The sequence below is a fragment of the Haliotis asinina genome, chromosome 3, assembly GCF_037392515.1.
Source record: "Haliotis asinina isolate JCU_RB_2024 chromosome 3, JCU_Hal_asi_v2, whole genome shotgun sequence".
Classification (NCBI taxonomy): domain Eukaryota; kingdom Metazoa; phylum Mollusca; class Gastropoda; order Lepetellida; family Haliotidae; genus Haliotis; species Haliotis asinina.
This window is the reverse complement of record NC_090282.1, coordinates 39,640,895-39,656,246: the sequence shown is the minus strand read 5'-3', so window position 1 is coordinate 39,656,246 and position 15,352 is coordinate 39,640,895. Positions and strand designations below refer to the sequence as shown.

General features: G+C 38.2%; 1 protein-coding gene across 1 annotated transcript; it reads left to right on the top strand.

The window, feature by feature from the left end:
- The first annotated feature begins 3,421 nt into the window (after positions 1-3,421).
- On the top strand, positions 3,422-14,866 carry LOC137276828 (uncharacterized). Its single transcript, XM_067808475.1, has 11 exons — positions 3,422-3,501; positions 4,985-5,238; positions 5,296-5,943; positions 6,695-7,001; positions 8,544-8,654; positions 10,145-10,339; positions 11,398-11,664; positions 11,889-12,112; positions 13,172-13,296; positions 13,889-13,949; positions 14,514-14,866. Exons 2-11 carry the CDS (start codon positions 5,020-5,022, stop codon positions 14,613-14,615), a joined length of 2,259 nt encoding a protein of 752 aa, XP_067664576.1. The 5' UTR covers positions 3,422-3,501; positions 4,985-5,019; the 3' UTR covers positions 14,616-14,866.
- Positions 14,867-15,352: the final 486 nt, after the last annotated feature.

Genomic DNA, 15,352 nt, shown 5'->3' with positions numbered 1-15,352 from the left:
TGTTTAACACGTGTCTCTTAGAGCAGGGATACTCTACAACCTCTATATAGGCTCCCTGCTGAGCGTGATTTACTTCAGCAAAACACCACCACGACACGATTCGCACGATGAAATTGAACTTTTCAGTATTTAGACGACAAACCGTTTCCCTCTTTTTTTCCAAATGGAATGTTCTGGAAGGCGTTCCCATATATGCAAGTTGGGGTCATTGTCAGGTCGTGCCTCATCTAATAAACTTATCAAGCAGAACAAAAGCAGCCCACCCCACGTTTCAAAATATACAATCAAGATATCTCGGATATTTCACCGGATCTGGCTTAGAACTGACATTCAGTAACCCATGTTGTAAGAGACGACTAAAGGGATCGGGTGGCCGGGCTCACTGACTTGGTTGATGCAAATGATCTGATCGATGCTCATGATGCCAATCACTGGATTGTCTGGCTCAGACTCCATTATTTACTGACCGCCGTCATATAGCTGGAATACTGCTGGGTGGGATGTTTAACAGCAAACAAAACAGTTCAAAAACTTTAATTCTGCCCCTGCGACACTTTAAGACCTTGTTAAGAAACACATATCGATAACAAATAGAACATTTGTCACGTTGAAACGTTTGCTCGATAGTTATACGATATGGATGACAGTCACAAATCAGTGAGGTGGGTGTCCAGTAAATTTTATCTATTGTGATACGTTGTGAATACTATGCTATTTTTAACTGAGTACAATGAAGACTGTATAATGGCCCCCTGGCTTGATGTGTAGTGTATTTAACAATGACATTACGTTGCATACTTTTGAATGTGTATCGTGATTAGTGAGGTAGTATGTATAACGAATCTACGTATGATGCTTCTGTTCTTTGAGAGCTGATTGATAACGATAGTTGGAACACATACTATCATCGAATGATGATGTAAAAAGATGATCCTGTGTGTCGAATAATAGAGTCCTTGTTTATTTTGCTCAGATGTTGTGTTGTGTGGGGGGTTGGTATAGTCATACCTCCATGCCAGGCGATCTAATTCCCCGACCTCGCGATTTAATATATTCGTAACGTCGTCCATGCTAACAGGAAGAAATTCAAGTTAAGACAATATATACATTCAACTTTTTCTGCATTGATATTATTTAATTCAGACCATTAGTAGGGTATAACGTTTCATAACACTAAGTACTGCACCCTCAGACCCTCACATCCAGGCGACTCACAGAATGATTCTTCCTTTGCTCCGCCTATACGTATCTACAAACCCAACTCGGAACGTGCAGAGGTAAGGATGGTGAATATGTACATGCTTCATGTGGTTTGACAAAGCGAATGCGCAATCCGTCACCGTCGAGGGAGCAGGTACCGACCAGCTTGCAGCTAGGGTTTGTAATTATATCTTTACGTAAACATTAATCGCTCTGCTTCAGCGCCCTTTAAATTAAATCAGGGATACTCTACAGCCTCTATATAGGCTCCCACAATCTACCAACCAATCAAAAGCCTAAGATCTCCTAAGTTACTTCCTATACTGGGCTAGATTTTCAAAGTTCTCTTAGCGCTAAGATTGACGTAAGTGCCATGCATTAACATTAGCTTACGACTATCTTAGCGCTAAGAGAGCTTCGTAAATCTAGGCCTTGTAACACAGGAGCTACGAGAATAGACTATCAGGTGAAATGTATTTGCAAGTAATAGTGATAGTTTCATAATCTGAGAAAGAATGTTAGGTGTATTAGAGGTGTGTGAAAAATATGACGTAACACCAATGTTTTCTGATCCGCCATTAAAATGCTATACGCCATTGTTTGAGTATTCCTGGTTACTTCCTCAAAACATCTTTCACATACACCTTTAATTCATATGAGGGGAATATACTATCGGGTGAACTGTGTTTGCATGTAATAGTGATAGTTTCATAATCTAAAAAAGAACGTTAGGGTGTATTTTAGGTGTGTGAAAAATGTGACATATCGCCGATCTGTTCTGATCTGCCTTTGAAATACTACACGCCATTGTTTGAGTGTTTCTAGTTATTACTTCAAAAACATCTTTCACATATACCTTTCATTCTTATGAGGGGAATATACTATCAGGTGAAATGTGTTTGCAAGTAATAGTGATAGTTTCATAATCTAAAACAAAATGTTAGGGTGTATTTGAGGTGTGTGAAAAATGTGACATATTGCCGATCAAATCTGATTTGATTCGCCATTGATGCTTGAGGGTTATAGTTCCATAACTTCTTTCTTTTTTGTTGATGTTATTATTTGACAAAACTGGAACGCTTTGTGACAGTTTTGCACTTTATTTTTGAGGGCAGTGTGACAGTGTCAGTTAACATTTTGTTAATGTCCATTCCATTCCCCACATGTAATAAGATATCTGAATTAATTATTAATGTAAACAAAAATGTCTCAAAGTAGATTTTTTTAAAAAACCCAGCTGATGTTAACACGTGTTCTTGTGATGGTTTTGCCTTCTTTAATATGTTTTGGGAGGGAAGGCCGCGGTGTATCATTTTTTCTTTCATTCATTCACATATGCACTGCTTTCTTTGGTTCTTTTTCTTTATTTCTTTCATTCATTCACATAATTCTTGCTCTTAATTCTTACTATAATTCATTCATTCATTGCAAAATTCCGACTGATACAATCAACTGGCTGAAGTTCTGTTAAACACAACTGAATTTGCGCTGCGAACGAGCCAAGTCACTGTGTTCGTTGGAGCATGACGAGGCACACTTTAATTAGTACAAATGGTAAAGAAAGCAAGCGAGTGACCTATCCCTGTTGTAGAGTATCCCTAGTAGATTGTCCAAAGCCGCACTCGGTAATATTCCAGCTTTATGGCGTCGGTTATACCAGTGAGACTATGTACAGATTATCCCAGATTATGCCATACTTGAAAATAATTATCACTACATCACTTGAAACAATACCAGATCAGTGCTATACGGAGTCAATGGTGCATCTAAGGAAAACAGCACATTTGTCAAGAACTATATATTTACCAAGTATTTTACATGAATGTGTTAACAGTCCAGCCACCATAGTGATTCGCGCCCATTATAAACAAAGACAAGTCATGCATGTACAGAAAAAAATCCCCAGTATCTGATGGTCGCTTATCGGACTTTAATAGAAATTGTTTAGTGGTTACTCGTTTAGGCGGCACCCCAAGGCACGTGCCATATTTGTCATAGCTTGCAAGGAGATGAGACAACATCTCACAGTCTAAGTAAACTTCTCAGTGATGGAGTGTAACGAAATACACTGAGACTAAGTTTACCTAGACTGCTACATCTCAGAGCTTGAAACAAAACTGACGTTTCCTCTTTTCAGGCGCATAATAGAGTTACCTCCCTTGGTATACTTCCGTATGGTGGTTTCCATTGTAAACAAAGCTGTTGTCCCGTTAGAGTACAGCTAGACTCGAGAACCATGAAAAGCAAACATATTCAAGATCTCTAAAACGGCTGTAGGAAAGTGAACGTTGGGCTGCTTGTGTAAGCATATCTTAAGTCGGTATACACATACAACCACTGAAGGCTTCAGTTCCGAGATCGATAAGTTGGTGCGCTGCTTTCAACGCGTGCACAAGAACTTGTTTTGGGCGCTTCACTGTTTGAATCCCATACCGGAAAGGTTTGACTGGACGCACTTATAAAATGTCAAGTGAGAAAAATGTAACCATGACATTGGACTAAGTAGCATATGAAAAAGTATTATGTTGTTTATAAATACATCGTTCATAATAAATTACCACAGATGTTATTTAATAGTTACAAACTATTTTATAAGTGTTTCTTATCTCTCATTGTTTTGTCAACTTGTTTCATTGTTCTTTGTCCTACATCTGTCAGACAGGCATGTCTTTCTCAGGGTACAACCATTGTATATAGTTAGCACATGCATATAGCAGTACAACTTCTATTTAGATATACAGTTGCAGTTCTTTCTGGTTAATATTGCAATTAAAGGATTAAATTATGGGGCAAATATAGATGCTTGAATTGGGTCATCAGCTGATTAAATCAATAAACAAAAGTAATTATGAACTGTGTCCTATGTTTTGGATTATTGTTTATTATACATGCACTGATATGTATTAACTAACATGAATGAGAATGGGCCTTGAAGAGGGTTCATATATGTTTATTAAACAGTTACGATGTGCATATCTATGATGCATGAAATACTGATAATCCATGTATGCTCAGAGCATTTTTACAGTACCTGCAATATTTCCTGGTCCATTACGGGGCGGTGGGGTAGCCTAGTGGTTAAAGCGTTTGCTCGTCACGCTGAAGACCCGGGTTCGATTCCCCACATGGGTGCAGTGTGTGAAGCCCATTTTCTGGTGCCCCCCGCTGTGATATCACTGGAATATTGCTAAAAGGAGCGTAAAACCAAACTCACTCACTCCTGGTCCATTACAATATTCTCTGCAACACTGCTTAACTTACATCATTTGTAACAATGTTGACCAGACTTCTAATTATGTTGCAATGTGTACTTGTCTTGATTGTCTTGCACCTCATTAACTGTATGAAGAGAGTTCATATGAAACTTAAACATATTATCAGATCAAAACAATGAGAGATATATTAACCCACCTTCATGACATTGTTTCAGGGACAGATACAGGACAAAGGGATAGGGGGTGGGGATGCACACACCCTTGTAAACTTTAATGTAAACACCAACTGTCTGTAAGGTCTATCACCTGAATATATTAATCATTAGATTTTATTGAAAATGTGTGAAAAAATTTAGGCTTTTTACTTTACAGCTAAAATTTTAAACAAAATGTTGGCATCTCTGTCAACTGTGATTTGCTTGTATCATGAGTGTTCTGTCGGCTACATATGAGATATAATTTGGAAGAAATTGTACAGACATTGTAATTTCTGTAGTATAATAGATTGATAAATGATGCAATATTACTATAGACACTGCTAGAAATGAACCAATTCCTTGATTTTTCAGGGTGGAGCGGTTCATCCTACAGAAAGTCTTTTGGCATGGGATGTGGAATATCAAAGACATCCATTCAACAGTTCAGGTCTGGAAGTGAAATTTCAACTGAAAGCCTTGTGATTATTCGGACCACATCACAAGAAAATAACAAACAACAAGTATCGCCTGAGAAGACCACACATATGGCGGCAAGTGCAGACTCACAGTCACAGACGAAACCTTCCAACATGGACGCTAAGAATGTAGAGCACAGCGAAGAACTTGCTGAAGATGACGGACATGCTCAAGGAAGTGACAGTTCTTCTGATGTTGAGACAGAGGCAGCGAAAGACACCAGACACAAAACAGGAAGTGACAGTTCATCTGATGGTGATGATGTTGATGACGATAATAACCAAGAACAAGACGATGGAGATGAAAATGGTACAGGTCAAGGTCAAGGTGAAGAAGTTCAAGGACAGAAGAAGCCCTGCAAAAAACTAACACCAGAAGAAATAACAGAGCGATATCAGAAAAAGATTGCAAGGACAAGAAAATTAACTTCCAACATTATGGACAATGACTTATATACTGACGACAACATTCCCACTGAAAGTTTTAGATCTAACCTTCTGTCAGCGGGAAAATTATACTATTCATTGCGAGGTGCACCAAAATCAGATATTAACAAGTTAAGGCAGGAGATAGGACAAATATTTATTGATACAAATTTTCTGAATTGTTTGGGCAAGTTTGTGATAACAACACTGACCGAAAAGAAATATAAAAACTTGGAAGGTTCGGTGATTAGTGACTTCTACAATCCTCTGAAGAATGGACTTAAAGCTCTGATCAACTTCACCAATGCTGTGCCACCTGTTTGTGAATGTCTTTGTAAGCTGGATGGCTTTCTGGATGGTTTTCGTTCAAGTCTTGAAGATATGGTTCCAGCTGATGGAGGAAAGTCAGAGGCAAAAGTCCCAAAAATTGTATTTATAATTTGTAATTTATGGTAAAGCACTAGAAATGATAATTTTAGATGAATACTTCATTTATTCATCATTGCCTGTAGTGAATTGGAACAAAATGTAAATCTTGTAACTCAGTATGACAGCTTTGATGATGGCTGAAAATTATATTTGTTGAATGTAAAGTAAATGCAGAGGACCTCATTTTAGTCGTATAGCTAATATTTGTGTGAATGTTTAATCTTTGCAACAGGAAAACTGCCATAGAATGCACAATATACAACTGACAGTGATCTTGACCATTCTGTGTGTGGATGCCATGGTTTTCAGTAACATGAGGATGTATGAATTATTTAAATTGGGATATTGATGCTTTCGTTTTGCTTCCAAATTTCCATTTTTGAGATACAGAAAAAGTTGTGCATGTCAGAATCTTTCACTCACACCAAGAATCTATTGGATTTGATGGGGAATGGCTGAAAATTCACTCATTGACCTCCTTTTGAGGTGTCCCCAGATCTTTCAACAGAAAGTTAGCATGCCACAGAGATGTATCAGATTTAAAGACCTGATTTGATGAGATTGTCATTATGTTACAAAACCTGGTACAAATAAGTCCCATTATTTAACCTGTGAAGATCCAGTGTAAGGATGAATGACCCAATTTTTTCAAACAATTTAAATCTCAGCCCACTGTAAGTTTTGTCATTTTTGTGAATTCCGTGTCATGACAAACTCCTTTGTTCAAAATCATTGATCATTTTGTTTTCAGAAAGGTGAAACTCTCCTAGTGAAGACCATGCTGGGTATCACACATAACATTGGTATGCATGACCCCTGTGTTCCATACCTACAGAGTCACAACTATACTCCAGTCCTTTTGTCATACATGGACTCAAAACTAGGTATGACCAGGATGTCTGCCATAGCTGCTCTTGCAGACATCCTGGATGAGAAGGAGTGTTACCTGCTTCAGGCCCGGAGAGAGGGAATCAAGTTCTTGATAACAATTTTTGAAAGGTCTTTGAAAAAACGCCAACACATCAATAGAGGGTGGTCGTCCAAAGAGTTGGCAAGGAGTAAGTACCTTTATTATTCTTTAGGCATCAAAATCATTGTTAGTGTCTTTGTTGCCTATGCTGCCCTCGTCATCATCAGCACCAGCACCAGCATCAGCATCAGCATCGGGTCTGATTAAATGGCCTAGATGTAGAAAAATAGACTCTATCTGTGTTTTTGTCTGAGAAAATATTGCTCAGGCCTATAGTGCGAATGAAAGTATTGAGAAAATTTCAGTTTGTCTTTATGTTTTTATATTTTTTTACTGGCAAACTGGATATACATGTCTGTGACTTCTGATACAATTATCAGATAATTTTTCTCCATCCCTGACATCTTCTGAAGATTCCCTGTAATTTTCTAAATCTTACAAAATCTTACAGTCCTTTTCTGTTAGCAACTGTTTTCAAAACATTTTCATATAAATGAAGACAATATGGATATCACGTACAGTAAGACGGCTCAGATCTGTTATGGCTGACACGAAGAGGAGGTTCAGATTGGTTAAAGCCATAACTAAGTCAGGTGACATCCATGGGTTGATTCATCTAATCAGTAGTTAAGTATAAACTTCACATAATTTGGTCAAATCCATAATCTGTTGAAACAATACAGCTATCAGCCTAGGTATTTTTGTGTGAGAATTTGTTGAAAGAGATTCCTGGTTAAAAGTAAATCTAAGAAGTTTGGATAGTGTCAAAAATTTACTGAAACACAGCAATGATGTTCATTTCCTGTTGAAGCCGGCCCAATTTTATTTCTTTTTTTACAGATCCACCTATCATTTTTTTCACAGAACAAATAAACATTATTTTTACTTGCTCAAAAAATATAATTCTAATGTTTTTATTGAACAAAATGTAAACTTACACAAAAAAATTTGTTTTAGATTGATTTTTCCCCCATATACACATCATAAATTGCCAAAAGTAAAATATGTTTAGACTTTAATAGGAATATTACTTTTACTGGTTATTTTTTAATATATATTTTCCCCTCCTGCCTTTAGGTTTTCTGAGGACAAAAAATGTGAAAGAGGGAAAAAAATTGATCTGGCCTAAGGCACAAAATCTATGAAGCAGAAATATAATGCATGGACAGTATAGCAATACTCCAGAGTCCATGCGGCTTGGGAACATTGTGACACTGTCAGTCTCTGTGTGATTGTACAGACCCATCACATAACTGAAGCTTGGATCCAGCATTCAAATTACATGCAGCTAGGAGCCCACTACCTAATTGTGAGGCCAGTAATATATTGTTGAAGCTATTCTGACTGGCTGGATGGGTGAAAATCTCAGATAATTTATTCTTATTTAATGCATATGAATATGATAAAGAAATGTGTTTGTTTGATTAATTATTTTTCCAAGGGGCAACAATAACTTTACCATCTTCAATTATCACACATCACACTAATTCTGACCGATGCACATTTTGATATGTATATCTTGCGAGACCGGTGAAGTATGATGTGGGCTAGCAACATATTTACTGAACTATTACCCTCCTGGCCAGTCACTTTTCAAAATTAATTCATACACTGCTTTGATATATTTCAGCTGTGGGAAGACTGGCCAGGAATGATGCCAATAAGAAAATGCTGGTGGAAGAGGGGGCTCTCCCTTTCTTGTTGAAACTCTTCAAATCTCGCAACATTGAGGAACGGAAAGGTATTTATACATGTACTAGTACTTGCAAATGAATGGTGACTATTAATGAATGGTGGATTATCGCCCCTTTGACAATTATGTTAGTGACACAGTATTACACAGTATACTCCCCAACAAAAGTTGAGACTCTCTGAAAGCACATCACTATATGATATGAACATGTACTGTAAACAGCCACATTTTCGCGTCCGTTTAATTTTCACGAACTTTGCCTCAAACTTCATAACGCAAGAATAAAAACACGTGATAATATAGATATATCATACACTCAATTCAGGTAAGTGATCAACACAAAAACAATACAGGTGTCATTGCTCAATCACGTGTCACCACTGGGCTAATCTGGATTAACACGGCTCAGTCATGTTTTATTTTCATTGCTCTAACACCTAATCAAAAAGGATTAATTCTGAAATCAATTACATTACTTTGTTGTTAGATCACTTCGCAAATCTGTTTATTTTATAACAGCTCAATGGTCTTGCACATGCGTGTCGTGTAAAAACATTCAGAGACGCCCCTGTAACAAGATCACCTCGCGAAAATAAGAAAGCATGAAAAGATTTAGTGACCATCACTCGCGAAAATTTAAAGGCGCGGAAATAAGACAGTTTACAGTATATATATACTTACATCGAACATTAATTTGGGGGAATTAACTGCAAACTTTATACAGATGAATTGCACCAGGATCATGCATTAAATTGCTGAAAAGCTTGTGTAAATATCATTCTTGTGAAAATCTGTGTTTTTGTCAAGAATTTTGTCTAAAAATTGATTTTTATCACTGAATTTCACTAGTTTATGTAAGTTATAAGAGCGCAGCAGCGGATTTGTTGATGAGCTATTTTCGATTTCATGTCTATAATTGGCTATATGTACTTTAGTGAGTCTAAACGTTTGATGGGACATGTATGTAGGTATAGATATGGATAGATATGTGTATGTAAACAGTACTGCAGCTGCATCACAGAGTGTTTGTTGATGTTGAGGTACACTGCAAAGTGACAAAGGTCTTCATCGTTCATAGTCATGATAAAGAAGCTGCAGAAACTCACTAATGGCAGATCTTGGATATGAATCGTTTATCCTCAGATACAGACTTAAGCCTGCTTGTCATGAGTTCATATATAGGGACACAAGAATGTGAAATGCTGCACAGTTAGATACCATCCAATACCCAACACAAATAGGATGTAGACAGTAGCTGCAACTATGAAGGATAGTTGGATATTTGGTTTCAGCTTATGACGGTAGTGTCCTTTGTCGGTTTTGAATGGTGAACATCCTGTTGGTCCACAGTCCTAAAAGGTTGTAGCTGATGTTTGTTTGTTTGTCTGAAAACAAGGTGTTTAGCAAATGTTTAGTCTGCACACAAAAACCCAGTGACATCATGACCAGCTGTCTTGTGGAGATGATGATGGCAGCTACTGTCAGATCGCTGGATGCTAAGATAACTGGTTAATATATTTCTCCATGCACCTCATCAGAGGCGATTGAGTCCATGTGGGTCCTTGCGTTTGATGAAGACAACAAACAGAAGATGATGGAAGAGCCGGGTCTGATGGAGGCTGTAGTGGAAGAATACCGCAGCTCTACCGACAAAAACATCAAAAAGCCTTGTCAGGGTTTGCTGTGGAACCTTCGTGAGATTCTCCTGCAGTCTGAGGAATATGCAGACTTAGGTGAGGTGGATTAGTTTTAGATTAGTTCCATAGAACATGAGACAGTTGTGTACATCCTGGTTTGGTGGTTGAGTGGTTGAGTGGTTGAGCGAGTGGTTGAGCAAGTGGTTGAGTGAGTGTGTGGTTCAGCGAGTGGTTGAGTGAGTCGTTGAGCAGGGAGATGGATAGTCAGGCTGGTGGGTGGGCATTAGGATAGCTTGTGTGAGTGAATGTTGCCTGGTTGGTTTCTTGGTTTGGAAACTACTGACAACAGTATTCCAGTCATATCGGCATGTCCACTTACTAGGACTGGGATGGGTCCAAACTTTCTGCCCGGGTACCCCATCCCCTACCACCCTACTGTACCCAGATACCCAGTATGTTTATAATTCCTGACATCAAATTTGTAAGAAATGGCCACACATTCTTCAGTTCAAAGGATAAAATTTTCTGTTTATCAATGTCTTAACCATACATTATATTCAACAGAAGTGACTGTAGTTATGTCTTAATCTTTAAAAACAATACAACTTTTTGATCATGAAAGAATAGCTTACTGCATTGTTTAATCTAGTACTCACATTGATCATAATGTGTCCAGGTATTGACAGTGTATGAAATAGGTCAAATACCCAGACAGACATCAAGGCTCGTAACTTCAAAATGTTATGGGCTCAAAATGGATTTAACCAGACCTGATACCTGGTGAATTTTCTCAGATGCATGAAACATGTTATCTAAAATCTGTACCATTTAGACTGTCTGTCAGAAATCTACTCTGTCTTGGGAGGTCAGATGGGCTTTATTTCATACAGTAGTACTGACATGGGTACCTAGGTCCAACTCATTGCCCACCTGTCCTGGGTTACGCAGCCCAGCCTTATACCACCTACTGTGGCAGGAAAGCCTGAAGTGATGCAGATTTGAGGCATGATGAACCCAACAAGCATGATGCTCACAAACATATTATTGGGAAGTGAAGACCTAAACCCAGGACTATAGGTTTCTTTCATGCCAAAGTATCACAACTCACTCACTAACTTTTTGTTCTTGCATATTTCTTTCTTTTTTTGAATTAGGCAAAGAGCTCTCAGGGTCTTCTACTAAAAGCAAAGAAATTGGTGGGAAGGCCAAAGGTCATGTGATGATCAGCTACCAATGGGCCAATCAGGAGGTGCTGATCAAGGTGAAGGACTGTCTGAAACAAAATGGCTATGACGTGTGGATGGACATTGACAATATGGGAGGCTCCACACTACAAGCTATGGCGGAGGCCATCGAGAATGCATCTGTGGTGTTGATAGCAATGTCCCGGCGGTACAAGGACAGCCCCAATTGTAGAGCAGGTCTGTTGGTCAGTTGTCTGGGACTGTAGTTTGTGGCATATGGCTCAACTTGACCATGAAAACATAGCCCAAGTGATGTCATGTGTATATATACCATTTAGAAAAGTAGTAGATATTGGATTTACAAGATTGGTAAAATGCAAATGATGAAGTGTATCACTTCTAGGTGTCATTCAAAGACCTGAATATTTTTTTTTTCTATTCTACCATACTCTTTATTACAGAGGCAGAGTATGCATTTTCACAGAGGAAGTCCATCGTCCCCCTGGTCATGGAACTGAAGTACCGCCCTGATGGCTGGCTGGGGATGATCCTCGGCTCCAAGCTGTTCTTTGACTTCAGCGGCAAATACAGCTTTGATTCTAAGATAGACGGTCTCAAGAAGGAGCTACAAAGGAGCTTGTTGGATGCGGAACCTGGTTTGTCAGAGGATGCTGGAGTAATGAAGGTACAGAGTTATGTTTGTCAGCAATATTCCTGTCTGGTTTATAAATGAACCTTATCAGAAAAATACAGTGTTTGATATTGCCTTCTGTTGTAAGAATAGGATAACTTGCAAATGATTTGACACAACAGTTTCAGTGTGTTTCATGGAACAAACATAAGGAGCATCCTTTTCAAGAACATCATGTAAAGCAAGTTATTTATGCACATGTAAGGATGTCTGTGGGCAACGTCAAGAAATACTGGTGGGGTAGTCTAGTGGTTAAAGCTTTAACCCACCAGGCTAAAAAACAGGGCTTGATTTCCCACATGGGCACTATTTATGAAGCTCATTTCTGGCGTCTGCCTCTGTGATACTACTGAAATGTTAATCAGTGTAAAACTTGACTCACTCATGTATTCACGCAATTCTCTCTTACTCCATTATGGTCTCTGTGCTTTTAATACCTGTGCTTTAATACCTGTGCTTTAATACTTGTGCTTTAATCAACTATATAAACCTAAAGTTTGCTTCTCACCATATATATTAGGTCATCTCTTTTTTTCCCAGAATAACCGCATTTGAGGTTTTTGTTTTGGAGGGACAGGTTTTACTTTTTGCTAGAAAGACCTCTTCCCAGGTTTTAACTTTCATTAGTAAGTCCACTTCTCAGGTTTCACTTTTCCTAAATCCCTCCCCCTCCGGTTTTACATTGTCTACCAAAACCTCGGAGCCATATTTTCTCCTATGCTTACATCCTTAGACATGAATACATTCAACATCATGTGCAGATGTAAATTGGTGTTCTCATGACTCATGATTTTTGAGTTTTTTCATTCATGTTCAAGGAATTATCTTCCCGAATCCTTTGTCTAATGAAGCAAACATTTGTCTTTTTGTAAGATTTTCATTTTTAACAGTCAAATGATTTTCCATGTGAGTTGTGAAGATTCTCTTCCACCAAGTACACACACATCCACACACTATATATTACTATGGGTAGCATTTTGACAGCCTGCAGATTTTTGGTGAACCCAGTAAACATGTTCATTCACTTGTTCACCTGTTTCCGTGTTGGTACAGCCAGTAGCAGTTTCCAAGACAACCCCTGCCTTCCACTCTCCAGCAGTGAAACCAGATACAGACTTTGTCAAACAGTGGACAAGTGCTGATGTGGCTAAATGGCTGACTAAGCATGATCTAAAGGGGTAGGTGTCTGTCTTGGGTGTTCAGCATGTCATCTCTCTGTATAATGGGCCTCTACTGTATACCACGTCACTCTCCTCATCACTGTATATAATGTCTCTCCACTCTATACAGTGTCTGTCTTGGGTGTTCAGCATGTCGTCTCCTTGCAGGATGTATCTCTACTGTATACAATGTCACTCTCCTCATCACTGTATACACTGTCTCTCCACTCTTCAGTGTTTCATCATCACAGTATACAATGTCTCTCTTCTCTATACACTGTCTCTCCTCTCTATACACTGTCTCTCCTCTCTATACAGTGTTTCATCATCACAGTATACAATGTCTCTCTTCTCTGTACACTGTCTCTCCTCTCTATACAGTGTTTCATCATCGTCTGTCCTCTCTATACAGAGTTTCATCATCACAGTATACAATGTCTCTCTTCTCTGTACACTGTCTCTCCTCTCTATACAGTGTTTCATCATCGTCTCTCCTCTCTATACAGTGTTTCACAGTACACAATGCCTCTCCCCTTTATATCATTTAAGTACAATAACATAATCAAACAAATTTCAGCTATCACAAAAATACCTTACCCTTTTATTATAGGACAAAACTGGAAAAGTTAACAGGCCATGAGGTTGCATTTCTTAGACGGCTGAGAAATGAGGTGAGTGACTGAGTGCATTTAAAGTCATTTGGGGATATATATCACAGAGTAATATAGAATGTATTCAACATGTATCAGTAAATTACGCATCCCAACTGTTTTACAAATGGTTACATGATTAAAGGGAAATAACTTGTGTCCTGCTGTCCACTCATTTAGTCATTAAAATACATGAAGCTTCAGTAAAATCCATAAAGCTTAAATTGTCTGAAGAATGTCTGATAGCCACTGATTTATCAGGGCACTAGTGCAAAAGTGAATGAAAGACCTGAAGGTATAGTAGCACATCAGTTACTAGTCTGGTTTGAAGATTGAAAGAGTAGGATTTGACTTTTTCCTCTGTCCAGATGATGATGTCACTTTGGCTAGCATTTCATCAATATCCGTTATCAATATCTTGTGGCTTGTGTTTTTATGTCTGAATATGGATAACATACATCAGATGGTAAAAGCCAAGAAAGTTAAATAAACTCCCTCCCCAGATATGTTTGTCATGATCTCTTTCATAGACTGATTTTCTGGAGATAGAAAATAGTTCTCATTATGATCAAAATCTGTTATCAGGCACCCGAGTATTTCTACCACACAGTGGAGACCAAACTAGACATCACAGATCTCTTTGGTCTTGCAAACTTCTCAGAGGCAATGGATGATCTCACATCTTGATGCAGTTAAGGAATCATTGGAGCTAATTGATGTCACAATGCCCAAACTGCCAAAAAAGAATATGATACACCCCTGTCCATGACTTCTGGAGTTGGTCAGTATGAACTGTGAACATCTTGCCAATAGGAGTTGTCAGTGCAATCCTTATATGATACACCCCTGTCCACGACTTCTGGAGTTGGTCAGTATGAACTGTGAACATCTTGCCAATAGGAGTTGTCAGTGCAATCCTTATATGTGAATATCTAAATGCACTCTAAACAGTTGTTTCAAAGGCATTTAGAAGTGGGTGGAGTCAAACTAAGTATGCTTTATGGCATATATTATATTATACAAGGTCACAACGTTTTGAGACAGTTCCTAGTCTCTTCTTCAGGTGAAGACTTCTCAAAACGTTGTGACCTTGTATAATAAAGAAGCTGAACCATAAAGCATATTTAGTTTGCATTCTAAACAGCTGTTACATCTACAGTGCTAATGATTTGAGGATTAATTTTATGTTTGATGCCATCTTCAAATTTTTTAGGGTGTAAATGAATATGCACTATTCAGCATGACTGAAACATTTACATGTGTTTTATATACCAGGGATTTCACGATACTTAAGTTTCATGAATTGATACGTATCACAATAACCATGTCACAATTCAATGTGTGTCATAATACCTATTTTCGTGGCCTTATTGTGTAATTTAGTTACATTTTGAATATTAATATTTCATTATTTATAATTGTCC